Source organism: Girardinichthys multiradiatus, chromosome 5, assembly GCF_021462225.1.
Source record: "Girardinichthys multiradiatus isolate DD_20200921_A chromosome 5, DD_fGirMul_XY1, whole genome shotgun sequence".
Taxonomy (NCBI): domain Eukaryota; kingdom Metazoa; phylum Chordata; class Actinopteri; order Cyprinodontiformes; family Goodeidae; genus Girardinichthys; species Girardinichthys multiradiatus.
This window is the reverse complement of record NC_061798.1, coordinates 6,839,761-6,865,361: the sequence shown is the minus strand read 5'-3', so window position 1 is coordinate 6,865,361 and position 25,601 is coordinate 6,839,761. Positions and strand designations below refer to the sequence as shown.

Sequence of the window (25,601 nt, the reverse complement as noted above, 5' to 3'; positions counted from 1 at the left end):
GGCCGGGCAAGGAGAGCACTAATTAGAGTAGCAGCCAAGAGGACCATAACTCTGGAGGAGCTGCAGAGATCCACAGCTCACTGAGCCACAGGGTAGTCGTTTTGCAATCTGTTATGAGTTTGAATCCCACTTCCTCCTGTCAGATGTTGATGTACCACTGAGCAAGGCACTTAACCGCCAAGTTTGCTACTGATTTGTGTTTCGATGCATGAACGTTTGAGTGCGATTGGGTGAATGTGGCTCCAGGTTAATGCATTTTGAATGGTCGGTATGACGAAAAGGGACATGCTCCTGTCAGATGAGACCTTATTTAAGCTTTTTTGCCTACATGCAAGACCCTGTGTGCGAACACAACCGTAAACACAGCTAGTACTGAATCTTTGTGGCAGTATCATGCTGTGGGAGGTATTTTCTTTAACAGGAACAGATTACTTGAGACTGGGGTGAGGTTCCTTCCAGCTAGGCAATAACTTACACATACAATCCCATCCAGACCTACAATATAATGGTTTGGAACAAAGCAGTCATGTTAGAATGGCCCAGTCAAAGTCCAGCCTTAAGTCTAATTGAGATCTGTGGTTCTACAAACTACTGAGTCCAGGGGGGCTGAATACAAATGCTCACCTCACTCACAAATTTTTACTTGGAAAACATGTCTGCGTTCCCTTCATGTATCGCAATATGTGACATGGAACTTTGAGGGTATATGACAAATGGTAAAAAGGTTCAGGGAGTGTGAATACTTTCGTAAGGAGCTGGTTGGTAGTTTCACATATTGGTCAGTGGAGTTGATCTATTTATGGCTGCTTCTATGTACCCTAAACCTCTCAGTTGTTTTCACTGGTGAAAATGATCACACCTCTGGACTAAAGCTAGACGCTGGTGATCTACCTAGAAATTCTCCAGTTTATGCTTAAACTGGTTTCATGTTGACGGCATCAGTTACTGTAAAATCTCAGATTTCTGATACATTTGAATCACTTGCTGTAGAAGCCTTGTAGTGGACCTGGACATTCTTTAAGGATACATGCAGATCAGAACTGATGCCTTCTTCCTTCTGAATGTCATCCTTCATCAGACCTGCATGCGTGGGCAGACAGATCCTGCTGTTTTTGAAGCCTTATGTGGCATTTAAAATACAGAGTGGATTAAACAGCAAAAACTGGAAAACAATGAGGCAAACCACAAGCAGTTTGTCTTTATTTAGGTTTTAATCAAAAGCAGTCGTGCAGATTCTTCAGTTTAATAGAAAACATAGACATTTGTTTAAAATAAAAAATAAAAGAAAATAGATCTCTCTTTGATTAAAAATGACTCATTCAGTTGTCAGTTTTCCAGAGAAATATTCAAACTATGTTTCTTCACCATAAATATCTAAATACACAACAGCAGAAATGGAGCAGGGTCACTCGCTCACAAGAAAACATTTACTGTCCCTCGTTGACCTACAGGACCAGGTCAACTCTTTATTATGGACTGTCGGTTCCCCTCCAGACCGGATGATTTGACGGCTTGTTTGGGTTTAAAGCTCCAAAGCAGATTTATAAAAACATCACTGCAGTTACCCTCAAAATAAAACCATCTTTCATTTTTATACTTATTCAATAATAAAATAAACTAGTAAGATTTAAAAAAAAAAAGAATTCGAGCAGATAGCACGAATAAGTAGGTGCAGCAGCACATTTTAACCACTAAGAGGCAGCAGAGTCAAGGCACGTCAAACCAAACATCTACCACAGCTCGGAAAATGGATGCACCGGTGTTCTAAAATATGTAACAAAGTGTAAAACTGGGTTGTTTTATTCAGTGGGAAAACGTAACTAAGGTTCTAGTGAGGAAATCTTTCAGTCTGACCTCATGCTGTGCTGCTGCAGACCTTTGTCCCATGAAATAACAGCTGAAAGGAAAATAGAAGAACCAGATTTTAAGTTCCCATCTCAGATAATCGTTTCCTCTCCTGCAGCAGAGTCCCTCATGAGCTAACATCACAAAGCCCACAGTTATGTCCTAAGATGGTAGCAAGCACACTACAGAAATAAATTGGTCTTATTGAGTCAAACAGTAACGATATACAAACCAGCTTAAAAACATGTCACCGTCTGCCGCCTTCTGCCTTAGCGGCGGGACAGTGAGGTTATGAATTTAACATACATGTTTAAACAATTCCAACTTCCACAGTTACATTTTAAAGACACCTTGGTGGTGATGGTCAGTGTGTGGCGATCTGCAGAGACACCCTGATGAACATGAAGCTGAACCACTGCAGCAGATTAGTAGGACTGGAGTCTTGGGATGCACAGAAGGACGCAGCAGCATGAAATCCACTGAGGCATTTAAAAAACAAAACCATCCATTAGAAGCTGCTTCAGTGAGACCCCAACTAAATACTCAGACACTGTTTAGTTTACTATTCTGGAGCAGCAGCTTCCTGTCTGTGGCTCCTTAGCTCCTGAGGAGACTAAACAGCGACCTGTGGCAGTGATCTGTCAGGTTAAAGCAGAACCAGAGCCTTCTGGGTTTGACTGAGTGTTTGAGGTACATTCACACACACAGCCTCCACTGTCCTGTAGAGCACCAATACACCCATGCAACTAATCCCATGCTGTTGCATAAGACTGGACTGACGCTGCCATGCAGCAACAGCCAACAATATGAGCCACAGCAGAATAACGAGGGACATGATTCGCTGTTTGGGTTGTAGCTCAAGTCTTCTCAGACAGAGCTACAGGGTGTTTAATATTCAATAAATAAGCCTATTAATATTTCATCCACTTTAAAGCTTGGCTCAGAACGGTGAAACAAGATGATGGATGTGTGTAGGTTTATAAAGCACAGTGAGATGAACTGTTTAGTCCTGCTGAACAGTCTGATATTACAGCACCCTGCAGAAGTATTCACACCCTTTAATTTGAACCACAAACCTCAGTGTGTTTTATTAGGGATTTTCTGTGAAAAAGCAACACAAAGTCATGCCTAATTGTAAAGTGGAATTAAAATGCTACATGGATAAAGGTTATTTACATTCAAATCTGAGAAATGTAGTCAATCCTCTTCACTCAGAACGCCCTAAATACAATCAGCCACCATTAGAAGTTAGTTAGTAATACATAAACTCCAAACCATTTATCCTTTCCTCCCACTTCACAATTAAGTCCTACTCTGTGTCCGTCTATCATAAAACCCTCATCAGCTACAGTCAGATCTGTTGCTGTAATGTAACAAGACTTGAAAAGGTTGGAGGAAATACTTTTGCAAGGTTCTGTATCTGATAAACACAACAGCTCGTTGCTTCACCTGCAGCAGCCTGGTTCGACACTGGATTTCAAGTGTGTGTTCACACTTGACAGGTTTAATTTGATTTAAACAAACTCTGGCACAATTGCTAAGAATTGGTAGTATAATTTTGATCTTATTAGTATCAGAAGTCTGAATGCTGTCAGCACAGGTGCCTGAGCTATCATTTAATCGGTGGAACGCTGGAACTCCTGGAGACTTTATCTGTTTCAGTCTGTGGGCAACGATCAGGCATTCAGAGCCTAGTTAAATCCAGTGAGAACATTTATGAAACATCTGTTCCATCAGTTTAAGCCACTGCTTTAAATCTAAAGTGTGAATTTAATGTGCAAGACAATACTGTTTTTAGACATGAGCCAGATGCCTAATTTGGGAAAGTAAAAATGCTAAATATATCATTAGGGTGTTTGGCTAAACACTATCTTGCTGTTAAGTCCAACAGCACAGCCTCTTTAGATGAAGCATGTGTTTTGCCCTTAAGGCTGCTAACAGGCTGAAAAAGCAGCTGAAATATGCTGTCAGTGTATCATCCACTACTTCACTCCTGTACCTGAACATTTCAGACATCAACATGTTCATTAGGCAGCTTTAGCTTCATAAAGCAGAGATGAAAGCTGCCGGCGCTGTCAGTTTCATCCACTGATTAGCCTCCCCAGGCCTCTGTGCACCTCGGCCTGAATCGGACCATATTCCACTACTTCTCCATCCACTGTTATGACCCCTTTGCCTGAACCGGGCTCCAGCCTGAGCGCCCGCACCTTAGCGTGCACCAGATGTTGATAGTTTGTATCCACATGTGCACCCTTCTCCATAGCTAAAAACAGTCTAAGCAGAGCCCTGCGAGATATGCCCGCGGTGACGTAGAAAAGATGAATGACTCCGTCATCCAAGAGGGCGTCAGGGGCTGCCAGAAGATCCTCCGCCAGGTGGGACTGATACATGGCCAGCATGAGGACAAAGTCTTCCTCTGGCACCAGCACCCAGTCAGACGGCAGTGGCTGATCCAGAGGTGGCAGCAGAGTGTCAGGTGGGCCGGGGAGGTCCTTGGTGGCACTTCGGGGAGATCTCCCCTCCAACCTCCTCAGTTTCAGAGAGTTGTTGGAGTGGCAGGTGTTGTTGGGGCAGGAATCTTCTAATAATTTTCTTGGGGCAGAGGACACTTTCAAGCAGGAGGGTGGATTTGTGGAGCACGCTGCTGCTCCGTTCTGCACACTTTTGTCCATATTGTTCCCCTTGCTGGCAGGCAGGTAAGCCAGCCTACCTTTGTAGATGCGGAGAGATGCCAACCTCACTAATGTGCCAATGGTGAACCGGGCGGCTCCGGCGTGACGATACTTCTCACTCTCTACATCGATATCCGCCACAAAGCCCCAGGCCAGGGAAAGGAAGGAGAAGAGGCGATGGCCGGAGGACAGGTGGAGGGAGACCAGGTCCATGTGAGACACCAGTCCATTACAGAGCAGGAAACCACAGCTGAGCAGGAGGTCCTCGCTGGTGACTTGAGAGACTCTGAAAGGAGAGGACAACATTAAACCTATTACAATAGCCATTAAAATCATTTTACATCATTAGATAATTGTACAATCTTTAGTTTTTCTCTAAAGCTTGGTTAATCGTTGGCACAGTAAAACAAAACAAGTCTTGCACTGAAATGCTAAAAGTGAGCAGGTGTTCTCTAATGACTTGAATTATAAGGAAGCTGTTATAAAACAACGGATGAGTGAATTAATGGACAAAACTGGACGTCAACTATCTGAACATGTGGCCTGATTCTAAAATTTGCTAATGTGCTCTTTAGCCAGGTAAAAATTAAATACTTGTGGAATAAAATATCATGATATATCAAACTCCACAACAGTGAATTCTGTGTGGTAAAGCACTATCTAGTTACTGTCATCATGCAACTTCATCTGCTGGAATAAATCCATTATTTTGGGCCTGGAATATAAAGATTTGTGCCACAGCCTGTATACAAGTCTGAGACTTTTAATTTGAAAGAAGAATGGAAGTAGTTCTTGAGTTGTCCTGTTGTGATGTCAACAAATCAACCAAACCAACTCTTCAGGATTCGTCCTCAGACTTTTCTGTGGTGGTTGAATAAGGCTTCCTTTTCTTTACTCACCTTCTACTTGTGTCTATGGCAAGGCATCTGAGATGCTACTTTTGATTGGCTACCAAAGGACCCAGTGTTTTTTGTAGTTCAATTTTCAATTTTAAATAATTAATACTAAGCACCAGAAAACTGATCATGGATACATAATAAAACTGGTAACCATTTCATCCCTTACCGTTATTATAGGCCATGAATATGAAAGTAAGTACAAACTAATATCAAGATTGGAGACTTTTATTTTGAAGTAAGAAAGGAAGTAGTTATTGAGTTGCCTTCATGCTGACAGTCGACTAACACAGACAGGTGGCCCAGAACAGACGTTAGGCTGTAACTATGGTTCTGTGCATTCCTGGGTGACTGTCAGTGGCAGTAAACAAAGTGGATATGCCTCCTCACGCTCCGCGCAGGTTGAGATTGAATGTAAACAAAGTCATGCACGTGACACGTAGCCCACCTGGGCGTGTGTCTATACATAGCACATGGGATGCTATGTTCAGGCTCTGAGATCTTCTCACTAGGGGAGAAGTTCCGAGTGACTGGCAGTCATCCAGGAATTCACAGAACCATAGTTACAGCATAACTTCCGTTCTGTTTCATTCCTTCCTGACTGCCAGTGGCAGTAAACAAGGTGGATGGCTTATGCCAACAATGTCACGAGGAATGCAGTAGTCACCCACGTCTCAGGAAGCAGAAGAAGCCAGAGGCAGGATTGCTGAGGCTAGTGCGGACTCACGTCCCACATTGAGGCGGTAGAAGCGTGCAAACTTGCACGGCGTTGCCCACGCCGCCACCGCACAGATATCCCCCAGTGGCAAGCCCCTCAGTGCCGCCCAGGACGTAGACACACTCCTGGTAGAATGGCACAGAACATCAGAAGGGGCAGCTGCCCCCACAGACTCATAAGCCAGCGCAAAAGCATCCACGACCAAATGCGACAGCCTGTGCTTTTAAAGGGCTCGCCCCCTGTTCTGTCCCCCGTGGCACACAAACAGTTGGTCTGACTGGCGAATAGCGCCTGTAGCCACCATGTACAGCTGCAATGTGTTAGCCAGCCTCTGTTCCTCGGACTAAAACGGGGGAGGGCAGTATGCCCCCAGTTCAATGGCTGTATTCACGTAGCCTGGGGGCAGAACCTTAGGAACCGCTGCACCTCTTCCAAGAAGGCCGGCGGCGGTGGGACAGCGAATGGAGGGGCAGCTGGAGTCCGGCCAAAAAATGGGTTTGCTGTGGGACGGGCTGCCGGTGCATTGTCCAGGACGACCCTGGCTAAGGCTGCCAAAATAATTGCCCGTAGCGGGCATGGTTCTTCCCCTGGGTCAGAGCTAACTGAACTCCTGAGGGAATTCCCTGAACCATCATTCCTTTCCATACTTGGGGGATCCCCTCCCGACCCCGAGGGTCTGGGAAGGGGTCCCCCTGGTCCTCCAGGGACTGAAACTCCGATTCGAAGGCCCTCACAGATATTCTATCATCCTCCAGGTCCTCCCCAGACTCCCAAGCTGCTGCTGCTTGGAAGGCAGGTGTGGGGTCTGGAGCCTTGAGTAAAGCCTTGAGCTGCTCCACCTCAGCCCTCAAAGAATTCAGTTCCTGCCGAGATGGGCGCTCCAGCCAAGGCCTCTTTCTCCTGGACTGTGGCGTTCCTGTGCCGGCGCATCCCCCCGCCTCCCGGAACACGGTTGAGGCATCCCCGAGGGTGGCAGCTCGGCCGCGAAAAGGAGATTCTCTACTTGATGTAGCCTGTTTTCTCTTACAGACAACAGCAAAATGCTCCAGTTCATGCATGGGTCCGTCAGAGCCTCCCTGAGATGACCCATGCCCAGGCATTTGGGGCATAGATCATGTCCGTCCTCTACCTGGAGAGGGACCCCACATGAAGTGCACGCCAGCATCCTGATCACAGACGTGGGAAATGCAGGCAGACACCAGGCAAACAGAGCGAGGACTTCAATAAAACTGAAGAACGCCATCAGAGGCCTCTATTTAATTACACTGCTTTCCTATACAGACACGAGCCAGGCAATCCGAGCGAGAACGCAGTCGGAACATCCACTCACCTGAAAACCGCAGCTGTCCGCTCCTCCCCACCTGACCTCACACAGGGGAAAAGAAGCGCCAGCATCAAGCTTCCAGCTACTAGAATGAACAAAGAAACAGAGACACGTCAACCACAGCCTTAGAGGGCTACAAAGAGTACTCTGACGAAAAAGTCACAGACAGGATGTCGCCGTATCACACAAACCGTGTGCTTACCTCTCTTAGACCTGCAATACCCAATAAGCTCTGAAATACGGACTTATAGGAGTGACCAACTTGCGAAGCACGCAACGGTCGACACCGAGAAGATCAAAGAGACCGAACATAGCCTTCCATGTGCTATTTTTAGATGCACGCCCAGGTGGGCTATGTGTCTCGTGGGTGACTTTGTTTACATTTTATCTCGACCTGCGCGGAGCGCGAGGAGACATATCCACTTGGTTTATTGCCACTCGCAGTCAGGAAGGAATGAAACAGAACCTCAGTTACAAAACTACTGAAGAAGCCTGATGCAGGTCTGTGCGAAAGAAAGAGGTCATCTCACAGTTTTTGAACAGCATTCAATCATATTCAAGATCTATGATACGGAACAAATCTGAGCAGATATTCTCCAAACACCTGGTTAAGGTTTACAAAACGTATAAAAAAGGTTTGATTTGTGAAAACACAAAATTGCAGGTGAACTTTTGCTCCACAAGGCCATTCCCGGAATAGCTTAAAAGCTGGAAATCTGTCTGATACAAGAAGGTCAGAAGATTCATAAACCGATCGAAGACCACGCTGACACCCGGCGCCGGTGAAAACCCACAGAGGTTTTATTTCAAGGGGAGATGAGTTCTCCTCCTTGTTCTCTCAACCACCACCAACCCCCCCAATTTATTTTACAACTCAGTAAACTGCAGTAAATTACAGGTTGCAATAAAATAAACTAGAGTCATTCAAGTAACAAAACAACAAACCATTTTACCTTTTACAGTGTAAATATTTCAAATGTAAAATTTTTTACAGTATAACAATATTCAACATTGCTATTAACACGTTTTTCAAAAATGTGAAAAATTGGTGTAAAACACAAACAACTCCCTGAGAGGAAAAATAAGGTCTCTTGTGAAAACAGCATCTTTCATATATTTTTTGTGACTGGTGTGAGCCTGCTTGTTGCTGCAGATCTTCTAAAATCTGGGTTGCAGATGTGAGATTGCCACTCGAAGTTCGTTTTCAATGTTCAGCTTTGATCTGTATTTTGTCTTGATTGAGGCCAAAGCAGAAAAACCTGTCTCACAAAGGTAGGATGTGGCAAAAGGGAGAAGTATGGCCAGGGCTCTCTTACCTAGCAGTGGATAATCTTTCTCCACTCCAATCCAAAATGCAGCCAGTGTCTTTGACTTAAACTGTAGCCGCATTGTTGAATTAGAGGTGACATCAATGAACTGTTCCTCCTCTGATGTGCTTAACTTTGTAGGTAGTTTTACACTGAAGGAATCACAGATCCAGTCATATTCTTTGGAATCCTGCACCAGGAAATATCTCAGGAAATGTTTCTGAAGGGCAGAGATGTGTGCTTGCATGCATGAGATGACTTTTCTGCAGCTTGTTGTCTTCAATTAATTATTTCAAGTTCTCAAATGAGTCCACGTTATCGTTTTTCAGTCGCTGCTGCCAAATCTCAAGTTTTCTGATGAATTATGTGATTTTATCTGCCAGATGTGGGAGTTGTGTGTTTGTGCCATGCATCTGCAAATTCAGTTCATTCAGTTTTAAAAACATGTCACTGAGGTATGCAAGTTTCATCAGGAACTTGTTACAGGAAGATTTGTGGGTAAGTCCACAGCCTTCTTCCTTCAAAAAGATGCGGATCTCATCTCGCAGATCAAAGACCGTGGACAACACCTTCCCACGTGACAACCATCGGGACTCGCTGTGAAACAACACGGCTTTGTGCTCAGAGTCCATTTCCTCACACAGTGCCGAAAAAATCCGGGCTTTGACTGGTCGTGTTTTGATGTAGTTGACTGTGGCGATGACATCGATCATTACTTCATTAAGCTCGGAACTGTTTAGACGCCAGTGGTTCGCGGTGTATCATGCAGTGTGTCCACTGCACATCAGGGGAGACGCGCTTGCAGCCCTCCTTGTTTCCCAGCGCCCCGTCTGTGCAGATCCCCACACAGTCCTCCCATTTCAGATTGGCCTCTTTCAAGTATGAGTCAATGATTTTAAACAGTTCCTCTGTCGGGAACTTGTTTGCAGAAAAGCAACTCCTCCCTCATGTCATCTCCATCTATGAATCTGACGTAAGTTATCAGTAAGCAGTCTTTGTTACCATCAATGGCTTCATCCATCTGCAGAGCAAAGCGGCTGTCACGCACCTTGTCATTAAGTTGTTCCTCTATGTCCTTTGAAATGTCATTAATGCGCCTACCGATAGTATTATTAGACAGAGGAATAGCCCGTAGTTTGCTGGCTGCTGTGTCATCAATCATAGTCGAAACTATGTCCATAGCACAAGGAAGTATTAATTCCTCCGCGATTGTGTGCGGCTTTTTACACTTTGCCACCCGGTAAGCAACTTTATATGAGCTGAGTTGAGCGTTTGCCGGTACATTTGCAGCTTTAGTAAAGAGACATTGCTGGGCACGGCAGTTTACGAGTTTTTGTCGAAAAAAAATCAACTGCCTTATCTTTGTGCTCTGGATGTTTTGTCTCCAAGTGGCATCTGAGATTGTTAGGCTTCAAACTGTCACAAGTTAGCACTTTAAGACAGACAACACACTGCGGTCTCTCCTCATTACCCACCATTGTGCAGGTGAATCCAAAGGCAAGATATGATTTGTCATATTTTCTAACCTTTGGCTTTGAAGAATGTTGTTTTGGAAGCAAATTTGGTGATTCTTCATCTTCTTTTTTACGTTTTTGTGGGAGTCCCGCCAGAAACCTGTCCATTATGCTAACAGTGTCCAAGCATTCTTTTTTTCAGTTATTTATACTGCGCCCCCCCGGCAATGACGCTGAGCCCCCCCTAGGGGGCGCGCCCCCCACTTTGGGAACCTCTGAGTTAATCCAAGGTATTAACTTGTTGCATGAAATACTGATTGAAGTGTTTTATGCTGAGCTGTGTTTTGATTTGCAGCGCAAGCGCTGCTGAATCGTGTGTGTTCACGTTTTGTCTCACTGATCCCAAATCAGCCCAGGAGTTAGAAGTTGGACTTTTAAAGTTTCCATTCAAAGCAACTGTGGTATGGACCTCGCCACACCACTCCTTTGTTCCAGTTTTATTACTGGAGTTTTTCCACTGAGTTCCCGCCTCAGAGTTTTATGACTGTTTGTTCGAGATTTGGGGCGATCAGCTGCTAGAGGCTAAAGGGGGGGTGGTCCCACCATTTACCAGCAGATCACTGCAACCAAGACATCAGCACATCAGGAGGGCTTCTCTTGCCATTTAACCCAAATTGCACATTTTGTCCATAAAACTGCTGGTTTGAGTTTCCTAGACCCTAAAAGCGCATATATTTTCTTTTATTATTATTGTTAGGCAATCATTTTTATCCCCTTTAAGTAGAATAGTGCTTGTAAGTTAGGTGAAGGTTTTTGGACCAGAAAGGTGGTATATTAGAATTATTTGGCTTCAATAAATCTTCATATATATAATTAAGAGAAGCGTTTGTGATTATTTCGTGCAAGAGTGATTTATCGGTCAAAATAAGGTCGAAGTTCCCCCACCTACGGTGAAGCGGTTGAATAGACAGTGACAGTTGGTGGTTCTGGTTAATAATTTATCAATTATTAATGATGAATAGCTAACTGTAATTATTAAGAGCTTGGAAGCCCATAATCACAACACCAGAGGACATCTCTGATTTCTATTTGTAAGTAATGATTTTGGTTAAGAAACTATTTTCCTGAATTATGATTTTTAATTATAATTTTTGATAAATATTAATTAATCAATAATCATAATTCTTACATAGCTAATAAAAATAAAAGGGTTATTTTAATCTTTCAGTTTTTTTTACCAACTTCTGAATTTGTGTTGGTCTGCTCCACAAAGTCTTCCAGTTTTATGGTTTGGTTTAATTGACAAGTGTAAACAGTTAACATGAATAAATCTGTCAGTAAAGCTGACAGGAAACACAGTTAAAAAGCTGCACACCGATTATCTTCAAGAAGTGTCTCCGGGCCTCTGTGGATCTTGTGGAGATGACTAAAACAGGATTGCTGTAAAGTAGATGGTTAACTGTGACCTTGTGGAGCTCCACAGAGATGTAAAGGGAGTGGGCTGAGATGGGGGTGCAGGGGGCAGCTTATGGGCCTTCAGACAAAAATGTCTCCATGTGGGAGGACGGAGACAGAGGTGAAAGGTCAGATCGATACACACGCACACACTCACACACTCTCTCATTTTAGTTTTATGTTGTGAGGACCTTGCATTGACACTGATCAACTTCCATTGACATCCATTTATTTTCAGTCCTTTCAATGGCCTAACCCTGACCCTTCCCCTAAACCTAACCACTACCAGTACATACCTAACCCTAACCTTAACCTAGTTCACATCGTAGTCCTAAACCTCACTTTGCTGCTGAAATAAAAAAATGGTCCTCACTCAGCGACACAAACAGGAACACACACACAGATTTGCCTGTTGTTACCACCCAAACAAAAAGACAGTGATGACAGAACATCTCAGCAGTGTTCAGACATCTCCATACTCATCATCCAGAATACATCCCCAGTCCAGTTGTAGTGAGATCATTTTTAGTTTCACATCTGTTCATGTCTAATTTAGTAAAAGGACAGGATGGGAGAAGATAGAGTTTCCAACCAGAGGTGACTGTGATATTTAGTTTTTTACACAACTCAACTGCTAGGTAAGAGTCATCGGGTCATACGTTGGGTAGCTTTCATAAAATATTGCATCAAAGTTTTACCCAGCTGGTTGGGTTAAAGACAAGTCTGAGAAGTAGCCTTCATCATCTTCACAAAACACCATTTTCAGCAAGACTGTGACCTGATCAGATATCACTGGACTTCTCTACTATAATATAAAACACGGTAAGTAAATAGTAAACTTTAACAGCTTAGAAGAGATGGGGTTAATATTGTTGATAACAAATTAATGGGTTATTCTAGGGCTGCAAATGGAAACGTTTTGGGTAAACTTAACTATAAACAATGGTCAGTTTAACCCAATCTTTGGACTGTTGTCCTAGCCTAGTATGTTGGGTCAAACCAATAACCTAACCCTGTTGAGATGAAACAACCCAGGGTTGGCACTGGCTTACAAATTGGGGTATTTTTAACCCAGCAGTTTTTAGTGTGTTCATTGTAGAATCAGAATCAGAATCAGAATCAGAAAAGCTTTATTGCCAAGTACGTTTTTGGACATACAAGGAATTTGTTTTGGCGTAGTCGGTGCAATACAGTACAAATTAAACAGTACAAACATATCTACAATATAATATAAATATAAGTGCACAGTTTTAAGTGAGTGAGAGTAAATATAGAGCAGTATAAGATGCAAGAGCAATACAACAGTGCAGGTGATCATTGTGCAAGTAAAGCAGTGCAAGTAAGCAGGAGTCCAAGCTGAGCGTTAATGTAACGCATAGAGTTACAGGTTACAGGTGTCCTGTCAGCAAAAAAAGGGGGGGTGTGGGGGAAAGGGGGAATGTCAGGGTGGTTTCCGGGCTTTGTTAACCAGGCTGGTGGCAGATGGGAAAAAAACTGTTCTTGTGGCGTGAGGTTTTGGTCCGGATGGACCGCAGCCTCCTGCCAGAGGGGAGAGTCTCAAAGAGTCTGTGACCGGGGTGGGAGGGATCAGCCAGAATCTTCCCTGCCCGCTTCAGGGTCCTGGAGGTGTACAGTTCCTGGAGCGACAGTAGACTGCAGCCAATCACCTTCTCAGCAGACCGAATGACACGCTGCAGCCTGCCCTTATCCTTGGCTGTAGCAGCGGCGTACCAGATGGTGATGGAGGAGGTGAGGATGGACTCAATGATGGCTGTGTAGAAGTGCACCATCATAGTCTTTGGCAGGTTGAATTTCTTCAGCTGCCGCAGGAAGAACATCCTCTGCTGGGCTTTCTTGATGAGGGAGCTGATGTTTGGCTCCCACTTGAGATCCTGGGAGATGATGGTTCCCAGGAAGCGGAAAGATTCCACAGTGTCAATTGTGGAGTCACAGAGGGTGATGGGGGCAGGTGGGGCTGGGTTCTGCCTGAAGTTCACAACCATCTCCACTGTCTTTAGAGCGTTGAGCTCAAGGCTGTTCTGGCTGCACCAGTCCAACAGATGGTCCACTTCCCATCTGTACGCGGACTCGTCACCATCAGAGATGAGTCCGATCAGGGTGGTGTCGTCCGCAAACTTCAGAAGCTTGACAGACTGGTGACTGGAGGTGCAGCTGTTGGTGTACAGGGAGAAGAGCAGAGGAGAGAGAACACAGCCTTGGGGGGAACCGGTGCTGATGGTCAGGGAGTCAGAGACGTGCTTCCCCAGCCTCACGCGCTGCTTCCTGTCAGACAGGAAGTCAGTGATCCACCTGCAGGTGGAGTCGGGCACACTCAGCTGGGAGAGCTTCTCCTGTAGCAGAACTGGGACGATGGTGTTGAAGGCAGAGCTGAAATCCACAAACAGGATCCTGGCGTAGGTTCCTGTGGAGTCCAGGTGCCGGAGGATGAAGTGAAGGGCTAGGTTGACTGCATCATCTACAGACCTGTTGGTTCTGTAGGCAAACTGCAGGGGGTCCAGGAGGGAGTCGGTGAGAACAACGCTTGGACAAACTGTGCTGTCTGTGAAAGACTGTGAAAGAACCGTTTTCCACCAGCTTTAGGACAAATGTCTTTAGAAGTTTCATCTTAAGCGTGATCTGTAGCTAAATCAAATCTGGAAATACTTTTAAGTTTTTAGATCTTGCCATGTTGTCAGGTTTGGCTGGGTCTGGTGTTCATCTTAATCTATGTCTGTTGGCGTATTGTATCATGTATGTCCTTTATTTTTTTAAATGTTTTTCTTTCTTCCGTAATTGAAACTAGCCTATATCTGGCACATTTACTGGTTAAAACAATTAAATATGGGACACTACAGAATTTATTGCTGTAGTGTCCCATATTAAATTAAATAATTACATCAAAAGCTTTTAGTTGACATTTAATCTTGCAATCCTATATGTTGAAGTGTTTACTCGACACTTTTTTTTTATCATCATCTGAGTTTTTCTTCAGGTACTTAGAATAAAAAGTAATGTGTTTGACCAGGAAATCTCATCTTGATATTTGCCTAAATGCTCTGTAAAAAGTGTTTGGTGACTAGAAGCAGGCGGTTTTAGGCCTGACCAGTCCTGACTGATGATCTGTAAGTCAGTAACTAAAAATCGAATCTTTTGTCAGATCAGTGAACACACCACACCTAAACGCTATCAGGGGTCACCAACAAGAAGACCAATAGGTGTTAAAAGCTTCTAGAAAGGAAGCTCAAAGACTTGGACACATGCCAGCTGTTCATTGAGACGACTACGCCTAAACAGGGCAAGACTTCAGTAAATAACAGCAAACTACAGACATCATAGTAGGTTTGCTGTCCTTTTACCCTTGTGCAGAGGCTAATGCGATCTGTTATATAACTGTTTAATTAGAAAATGTTTGATATCTTTTGGAAAACTGACAGTTAAGGTAAGGCTAATTCAAACCTCTTAGTCTGCTCTACTGTCTACTTGACCAAAATGTTTTTATCTGTACTGGCCCACTAGGATCGGCTATTACTCTGCTTGCTGTCCAAATCATCTCATTTAGTTTTTCGTTCTTTTCTTCTTCTCCTCTGCTGAGACGATGTAAAACTAGAGTATCATCACCTCCTAAGGAGCTCTAGTGAAAACAGCGAATCTCTAAGTGGAATGCAGTTGCCCAGCTAAGCTGAAATCAGTATGAATATGAGCTAAACTAACACTTATATGTGAAGCTACATACGGCTTAAAATGCCAACTCTGTAATTATTTTGTATTTTAATTGAAATACCAGGGAAACTATTTAACAGAAAAGCTGTGTAACACAGACTGCTCTCTGTTACACATGCTGTGACATTTCCTTGGGTCCCTATTTCAATAATGACTGTTCACGATAAAAAAGCTGCTTAAACTTTCTATATAATTACAAATAAATAACTGATTTAAAAATCTAATATATAACCATAACTCAGAGATTTTTTCTCTTACATATTAAGGTGGACTGATATTCATTTCAAATAGATCTGATAAAAACAGAATATCTTGTGATTTGGTGGCTTCTATATTTTGATGTCTGTGCAAAAAAAGGAATGTTAGCTCGGTTTTATTCACACATACCAGTATCCCATACACTTAAGTATTTTAACAGAAAGTAGAAAACAGTATTCTACTTTCACTTGTGGTCCGGGATCAGGTTAGAACAAAATCAGCAAGTAAGAACGTTCCATCATAGCAAGGTGAAACATATGAGGTCTGTTTTGACTTATTCTAAAAGGGAACTAATGTGATTAAGATGACCAATCCCTAAACATTTCACTAGCAGTAAAGTCAGCAGCAGCAATGAATTATCATTGCAGTCATGAAGCTCTGATAACGACCAGTCAATTTGTTTGAGGTACAACAGCTTCGCTCCATCAATAAGAGCTAAAGCAGAATATCTGCAGTGTTGACCTTTATCACATGATGAAACAGAAAAATGTTCCAGCTTCTGAAATCTTCAGAAAACAGGGCTACTATAGTGTAGTTTTAAAAGTACAACCCTACACTCCATGAAGGTTTCCAGAGAAAAGACATGATGCAACTTAGTGGAACATTGTCCCTGTCCAAACTTCTTGCTAACAAGCTGCTGGCAGCAAATTCAAAGTCAACCATCAGCAGTTTAAACACCCACAGCTTGTTCTGTTTGTACACAGAAGCACATGAAAATGCTCAGCCAGGGAGGCCGTGCACAGTTCATTGCATAACACCAGACACATTCTAGCTGTCACTCATTTAATTCTCAAAGCTGCAGCAAAGCCAGCGTTCAGCTGGGAATAATACCAAATAAAACCTGGCTCAGGCCAGAACTGGACAACATAGTTTCTGGAGTGTCAGAGAAGAGCGAACAATGCAGAGTCTGCTCCCTCCCTCCTATTGTAGCCCCTGTTTTTGATGAGAAGCTGACTGGCAGAAACGTCCAGGTGATGAATGAATGTGGCTCTTTGGCTGAGAAAGAATCCCTGCTAAGAGAAGCTTCTTTTTTTTATTATCTCAGTTTACTTTGTTCTTACTTTATTTAGCTCAGTTTTTATGTTTTCTGGAATCCCAGGTCAGAAAGAAGAAAATAGATCAGAGGCTTATATATAAAAGCTGCTAGAAACCGCCAGACTGAGATTAAAAGAGAAAACGACAGGTAACCATGAGAGAATAACACAAAGTTTACCTGAGCTCCAAACAGAAAGATGGTCTAAAAAGCAACTGTGTGCTAGGTTTTGTTATGAAAGAAATCAAAAGACATCTTAAAAGGGATCAAAAACCAACTTGTGTTCAGCTCAGCTCAAAAAGCCTCCAGGCCAGGAGGCTTGTCCCTGACAGAACGACACCCATTACCTGCACTGAGCTGAAAAATGAGAGCAGACCAGTGTGCACTGAAAGTAGAACAGCATTACAGTCTTAACACAAAAATTTAGCACAAAGAAGTTTATCATGGGTGGGTGGTGTAGGGGTAGAGCGCGCTGCCCATAAACGGAGGCTTCAGTCCTCGATGCAGCTGTCCTGGGTTTGAGTCCTGACCCCAGCAACCTGTGCTGCATGTCTTCCTCCTCTCTCCACCCTGTTTACTTCCAGAAAAAAATCTAAAAAAAATAAAGGCCACTAGTGCTGAAAAAAAAGTTTAACATGATCTTACCACCTTAATTAAAAAAAAGAAGCTCCAACTATTCCTACTGCTTCTAAAATAATATTACATGTTGATTATTACAGTTATTATAATGATACCTGCAACATTTAATATTAAATGACTAAACAACTACTTCAGTTAATAGAAGATGTCTGCTGACTGGCAGTTTGCAACAACGGGTGGGGGAGGGGCAGTCCTATATTATTCTACAGTCAGCACTTTTTGTAATTTTGGTGAGGTGCTAAAACAACAATCTGCTGCCTGCCATAGAACCTGTAGTTGAAGTACCTCTAGACTGGGGGCAGTGGGGAAAACCTCAGAGATGAAACAATTTTTATGATCTACATTTCCTGTCCTTGAACTTTTCCCTTTGTTCAAGTTGAATAAACTCCAAGAGATTAATAAACCATTAATATTTGACAGCCATTAGAGAAATGCATGTCAGTCTGACAAACGACCAGGAGCATACACGTCTGAGCCTCAGCTGTTTCAAACACAGCTTTACCCGCAGTGAAACAACAAAGGTCTGCAGGTCTGACTAGTTGCAGCTGGCCACAAGGTTTTCTACTTTAGCAGAAATACTTTTTATTAGATGGCATTAACATACTGAGCACAATCTACTACAGCCTCCACTGAACCAGACAGAGAAAAGACCAAAAACCTACATTCACAGCTTGTGTCTTTATCTGTACAAATGAAAAAAATGGCCAGCCAGTCGCCTCAGTTAGCTACAAATGGACGGCGATTCACCTTGATGTGGTTCTGGACCACATATTTAGCCAGCTAGTTCTCAATCACTCAGCACAGTGAGGTTTCAGTCAGTCATAGTGTGCTCTAACTCTGTGACAAGCTGAAAGTACTGCTATGCTACACATCTGGTTTGACTGGTTTCTATTGAACTCTGTTTTTTTTCTACAATGCACCAAAGCATACGGTACAGGTGATTAAATGATATGAACGAAGAATAAAGAATAGTTGAAATATATTCAACTCTTTTGTATTATTTTCCTACAGTTGCAACATAACTCTGCTCTGTTTGAAAAAAAAAAAAAAAAAACTTTAAAATGTGCCATGAGGATGCAGCAGAGCCCCATATAAAAATGGAAAATGGAAACATAAAAATATGGAAGTAAAGTACTGTTTCTACACGTGGCTTACCCAGAGTAGTAATGTATAGATGCAGCTAAGGCATTGCCTGATCCACCAGGAAGGATCCCCAGTGGTGTGCAGATGGCGTCCCCCCAGTCTGGTCTTTCCAGCAGACCATTTATCACCTAAAATACAGAAAACACAGCTTGGATTAGGTGCTTCTCTGAAGCACAGACCTCTCTACTGCTCACAGAATGGCTGTGAAACGTAGATGAATTGATTTAGGAACAGTTTATGTTTTACAATAAATTGTAATTGGTTTCAATAATATTTCCCTGTAATTGTGTATATCTTACTTTGATGAATATGCATAGTTTCAGTAAAGCTACAGCATAAAGGTGTAACATTCTGGACAACTTGTTTTTTTTATAAAATAAAACCTAAATGTCCAGTTTGTTAATTTGTTTAAATCCTTGTTTCGATGAGCTTTAACGACGGCTAAGAAATGACTTGATTTGTTTATTCATAATCTCCACTGAACAGAGGATTCGATTTTTAACGAGTTTTTTGACTTAGTAGCTTTGAATTAAAGAGGAAATTGATAAATTGCAAGTTTAACCTCTTTATGTATCAAAGATTACGTCCTTGACCTTTACTTGATTTTAGAGCTGATCAATGTAAAGTTTGCTAACTCCCATCTCAGGCCGATTGATTGTAGTATTTAAATTTTATGTGATTTTCTCAGTGTTCATCATGCATTATAATGGTTTGGTTCATGCTAGTGAGGCTTTTTTGACAGACAGTTTGTTGTTATGACCAGAGATGCACAGCTCAGAATATTGAGGCCATTTTCTGATCTCTGGTGTTTGTAAAGCCTTGACCTGCTGGTATGATTTTTAATGAAGATTTAGGAGATCCTGATTTCTCTTCAAGAGCTTTAATATTAGAAGATTTAAGAACAGTAACAAAGATGTTTTTCGTAGACTTCAGGCTTATCTTTTGGGAAAGGTGACATCATTTTGTTAAGAAAGAGTTGCTGTAAAGCACGTCTTATATTAATGATTAGCGCAGCTAGCATTACTCTCTGTGAGACTGTTCAAACACCGTACTGATACTGCAACTTGTGAACTTTGATTATTCTTCCTACAGTAGTATGGTACATTCAATGATCAGAAAAAAGAGGGGATTTTATTGTATTTCCCCTTGGCCATTCACCAGTCAAAGCTGATTTACTTAAAATTGGTTAATCCCGTTTAACCGCAGATGATTCAGCCATTAAAATGTTTGAGCTATTATAATTCACACTGTATGAATAAACAGCGACACATTTTGAAAAACTGGGAATGTCTTTAATTCAGTCTTTTGACTGCGTGCATGTCAACATAATGTGCGACAGGCAACATAGTGCAGGTAAAATCGCAGACTTGAACCATTTTAGATGATCATAGCTGAACAACATCTGCCCAGTTGTCTTAATGTTTCAGCATCCGAAGGTTTTATCTTCTCTGATTGGATCATATCGGCAGCACTGCAGCCCACAAGGTAAGGTCAGTAGCAGCTAGACTTGGACCAGTTCTACTTTCAAGACATACCATGGTTAAAAATGGTTTGTTTTAAAACACTTTTCACAGCACCAATGCTAGGACATGAGTGGTTTTTATGACTTGACATTAAAAAACGTGCATGTCCAGCCGTGTTGCAGGACAGACAAACTCTCCTCCTTCCTACACCAGCTGCCAGAAGCTGTTAATCAGATGTGTGTAAAGGGTTAAATACCAACATTTATTAAAGAATTATTTCTTCTCACTTGTTTTGGATATCATAATATTTTGTCTTTGTTTAAGTTTATGATACTCTCAAGCCCTGCCACATAGGCAGAGGAAGAAAGGGAAGACTGTAAACAGTGTAAAATTAGGAATCAGTGGTTATTAGTCTGCTAGAGTGCAGTTGTGGGATGGTGTTTCCTGCATATTTTAGATGTTTCTCTGCTCTAACACACCTGATTCCAAGAAATGAATTACGTCAGCATCCCTTCATCATGTTCTGTGTAAAGCTATTAACTGAAACTGTGTTGGAGATGAGAAAAATCTAAAACATGCAGGGCAGCATGACCACACGTTCTTGTATAACAATGTTGTAGTTGATTTAGTAATGAATTTATCATTTATCCCCATTCTTCTTCTTATATTCTAGTAATATAATTCAATAATAACAACAGAAGAAGGGCTCTTTCTAATTTTTCTTTAAGAAGTGATAAAAATTGTGTGAAATAATTTAGGACACCCCCACATTTCTTCCTACTTAAAATAACAGAAATTACACACAGTCATATCACATTGCATGTAAATGAAAAGAACATCAAAACTCAGCATGTTGAAGGAGGTTTATCCTGATTAAACCTCAAACAAGTGGCTTGTTGAATACTGAATTGAGATAGAACCCCATGCTGAGCTTCAAAGGGCTGTCTGAGGCCTGCAGAAGAAGACTGTAGCAGCTTATGTCTGATATGGGATAAACAGGTCTCAAAAAAATTTAAAATAAGACATTTCACTGTATGCCAAACAGATTATAGGAGGACGACAATCAAACCAACTCCAAATATATCCAGGTCTGGATGTACCCTGAAAACAGACCACAATCTCTAAAAACACTAAAATGTCATCTGGGACCAACATCGGACTCTGGCTACTTTGATATGAAAGTAGATGCCTGTACAGTCAGAAAGAGACAGCACAAGTTTAACTTCCATGTGAGGTCTGCAAGAAGGAAACCTTTTTTGTCCTTTTTTTTGAAGGTTTGCCGGAGAGAACACAGACGAAGACCAGGGCTTCTGGAAAATTGGTCTCTGGACAGATGAGTCTAAAATTGAATCATTAGGACACCACAACAGAGGACATAAACTAAATACAGCGCCCCATGAAAACGACCTCAAAAAAGCATGATGGTGGGGATGTCATGGTTTGTGGATGCCTTGCTTTAGCAGGACCTGGCCAGCTCACCATCACTGAATCCATCAGTAATTCTACTGAGGGTGATTGAAGAAGGTATGAGACCATCTGTAAAAAATTAAGATGAAGCAGAACCGAACATGATAATGACCCAAAACATACCAGTAAATCCAGCAAGGACTGGCTGGTAATTAAGAAATGGAAAGTCCAAGGCCTAGACAAAACCCAGATGTTGATCTCAATGAGATGCTTTTGGATCACTTGAAACAGGCTGAGCATGAAGGAAACTCATTAAACATCTCAAAGCTGAAAGTGAGGAATGGGAAAAACCTTCCTCAGACCCATGTCAGACAATGGCAGACATCAATTTGTAAATAACTGAATATTTAATGGGGTGTACTCATTTTTCACAGTACTGTATATACATACAACTTTCCCTGTTTTCATTGCAGTTATGCACTCTTTTACAGCTGCTGAAGTTGTTAATACTTATAATATTTTATTCTTCACGCTCTCTGAACATGTGACTTATAGAAAGAAAGAACAACAAACAGCTGCATGGACGGATCCGTCTTTCTGTACCTCGTGCAGAAGTCCGTCTCCTGACATGATGACTAAAGCGTCCCACTGCGACAGGTCAGCTTCTCTCACAAGCTCCCGGGCATGATTCTGCCTCTCTGTGAAACACACAAATAGAAGAAAATATGTGATTCAGTGCAGATGTGTCCTTCCTATGTCAGAGCTGGTCACTTCCAAAACATCATCCTGCTCACATAACAGGTCAGGGTTTGTCTCCTTATATTTCAGTCAGGTAAAACCCTGTGTGTGTGTTTGTGTGTGTGTTTGTGTGACAATGAGTGTATTGTAATGTGAGACATCACCGCAACACAAAAGGTTTTAAATCAGATGGGCAGGAAGAGGCAAGAGTAGATGAATGGGGCACTATACTTTTAATCTCCTCTCCTTTTCCCTTCAGTTCCTAAATGAAAGAAGGAAGGAAAGTTGATCTACAGTCTTAACTGAAGCGTCAACCATAATGCAGATTAAACAGAAGCTAATCAACTATCCACATCTCCAATTGATCTGATGTTGAGTAATTTGAAAAGGCAGAACACTGGTGACATTACTAGCTGCCTTTTAGATTAGGACTTTTTTAGTGTTTTCAAAGTCTCAAAACACAGGAATATAAAAATGAAAGAAACTATATAAACAGGATTCCTACACAGGAGTTAAATATAAGCGTCTTACAGGTCTGCACAGGTCACGAAGAAAAGAAATTATCCATCCATCCGCATTTCGCCGATCTGCATATTGGTATAAAAATATGAGCATTTGCGGATGAGGGGATGAGTGAGATTTTGCATAAAACTTTGAATGATTTGGTATGACTAGAAAAACGTTAAGATCAGTCTATTTATGAGTTCAGGCATTCTCCAGTCTTTTTCAAATCTGGTTATATAGGTTCTTTGTTCAAAGTCTGGCGGCCTCTGCAAAAATATTTGCTAAGAATCTATAATGAGGTTCTACATTCAGGGCCTGATCTTCAAAGATCCCACATAAAGGGTGCTAATTTGTGTGTACTATAAATAAATTGCACGCACAATAAGTGGGTGTGTTGCATGCGATTTTCAAAGATTGCGCATGCAATGGGTAACAGGTAAAAAACAGGTACAGACCACCCTATTAAAATTAGGAAATTGTGTGTGCTACTGGCTGGAGCAAGAGGAAAAGCAAACAGATCATCTGCTGTGTTGCTAGAAATATACATGGATTGTTATGCTGCATAATTATAAATGATCCAGTTGCTGATTTTTTCCTTTGTTCCGTTCGGTCCTTGATTTTCTGAAATGTTGCAGTAAGTTAACTTTTGTTGTGCTACTCACAGTAGGATTGTCATCTGCCCTGACGAGATTATTTCTCTTATCTTGGTCGACATAACTCGCAACAAATTGGCCAATAAATATTAACAATATAAAATACAATGTCTGTCAATTCATTTGTCTCCCTTGATATTTTAATTCTTTTCAGAGACTCAATGGGTTCTGTTGTTTTTTTGAGAGTATATGCTTGAAGAGTTTGGAGTTTATCATATACAGCCACAATATTTAAGCCGTAATATTAGCAACATAAAAATAGATTGTTGTAGGAGTTGGCAATCTGTATGTTATAGCTTTGCTAATTTTAAAACATAGCGTCACATAACTGTCCTGAAAAAAAAGTTAAATCAAACATTTATGTACGTAAAAATAAATAATTTTCCAATGATTTTACTAAATTCCTTTTGTTTGTTTTGCCAATATTTTAACAATATACAACAGGTTTGATTGTTTGAATTGTTTTTGATGACACAAATGTTTTTACTGCATAAACAAAACCCTCCCCTGGCATATGTTCACATTTAAACAATGTAATCAAACTGATCCAGCTCCACTTGTCCTGCAATGACACAACGTTACTGTCAATAATGCAATGTGTTTTGTTTAGTAACAAGGTTAAAGCATACAGTCTTTGTCACCACATGGAAAGCTGCCTTAAAATAGTAGTTTTTCACCTGCTAAGAAGTGGTTTTGGCATTCAGTTTGCAAATGAAGGATTTAATCTTCCTTATAATGTCTTTAGTTCTTTCCTATTAATTATATTATCAACATCAAAACACAGTGGGTCTTTTGGATGATGTGCGATTACAGACTGTTCGCGCTTGATCAGTTATGTGCACATTTTGCCATGAACAGGTTTATGTGCGTTCAGCAGATGATCACTGACAGCAATGTTACACTGGAAGGATGTTGAATACTGTTGCAAGGAGATTTACCATAGGAGAAATATCATGGCTTTTGTTTGTGATTGGCTCCAAATCAGAGCTTAGATAATCCTACATAGAATTTCTATTGTCATCTATTTTTAATATTTTTATTTTTGACAACCCAAATCTGTTGGCACATGTACAGAAGGTTCTGTCATCTGTTATTCTATCTATGCCTCCTTCTGGCCACAGTGACAGCGGACATTTTTGTGTCCCAGTTAGCACCTGTATTTCACAAGTGCTAAAGCTACACGCAAAAATGCGCCCGCAAACTGTTTCAGGTTTTGAAAATCGCATTGCGGGTGGTAAAGGATGACATTTGCATATCCTACTCCCATGAATTTGCGTGTTTGGATCATTATCATATGTTTTGCATATTCATGAAGGCAAACACGCTAAAACGTTTGCGCCCTCAGTTCCGCTGATTTTGCAAACGTAATCCGATTACCACCTCTTTTGTAGCTTTGGTGACGCAAACAGGTTTGCGTACGCAAATCTTTTGAAGATCAGGCCCTTAGAGTATATATTAAAATTGGCTTAAAAACAAACAAACAAACAGAAAAGCATGGAATTGACATGAAAAACAAAAGGTTTTTTCAGTAAATCTTTCAGAATAGATCAACCCAAAATTGGCTAATTTTGATCACTGGTCATGCAGCCCCTTATTTTCTATTGGATTCAAAACTGCTCCCTTAATGAAGGAAACCACAGCACTATTTTATGTCGGTTAGGCCTCTCTGAACCTATGGCCCACTGAGGTGAGTGAAACTTCATCAGTGCAGACAAAGCATCTGATTAGATTAAGTAAAATTATTTATGGGGTCATTGGTGTAACATTTTGAGTACTTTGAGTGCATTGATCCAGTAACAGACATAGCAAAGCAGTATATTCGGTGTCTGTAGTTAGGGATGCTTATTTTTCGACCTGTCCCCAGTCTGATGCAGCTAGGGCTCACACAGCTTCAGATTTGTCAGAAGACAAAGCTGGAATATTATTTCTTTGAGGATACGTATATTTCTATGCCATTAAAATGCAAAGCATGTGCACAATAGTGTGATGGAAGTATCATATTGATATATCACAAAAACTCTTGATTGCATTTGAAAAAGACATTAAATATTCTTGTGAGATGTGATGCCTGGTGTGGTCTGGGTTAATACAAATCAATGGAGTCTTGCTTAAATAAGTCATTATTTTCAGATGTAATTTTTGATCTTTTGTCCTGAATCTCAAACAGATTGCTCCAGAGATGGATCTGGTTTTCTCTTGTTACCTCTCTTCCCTAAAATCTGCAGAAATGCATTGATTCCTTCTTATCAGTGCAATTACATCCTCTTTTCTCATCTGAGCACAAACTGAACCCTGAAAAAGATTAACGGGGCTTAATCAGCAAAAAGCCTATAAAGCGGTTACACTGTGCTGTTGTAGGATTTTAGCAGACA

The 25,601-nt window shown here is 41.6% G+C and overlaps 1 protein-coding gene across 1 annotated transcript in view; it reads right to left on the bottom strand.

The window, feature by feature from the left end:
* Positions 1–1,183: 1,183 nt before the first annotated feature.
* The window catches only part of LOC124867716 (sphingosine kinase 1-like), a 67,543-nt gene continuing 43,125 nt past the window's right edge, over positions 1,184–25,601 (bottom strand). Inside the window, exons 3-5 of the mRNA XM_047364298.1 lie at positions 21,938–22,032; positions 18,477–18,592; positions 1,184–4,803 (exon numbers count right to left, since the gene is read on the bottom strand). Coding sequence (XP_047220254.1) covers positions 3,927–4,803; positions 18,477–18,592; positions 21,938–22,032 — 1,088 coding nt within the window. The 3' untranslated portion in view covers positions 1,184–3,926. The remainder of the gene's footprint in view (positions 4,804–18,476; positions 18,593–21,937; positions 22,033–25,601) is intronic.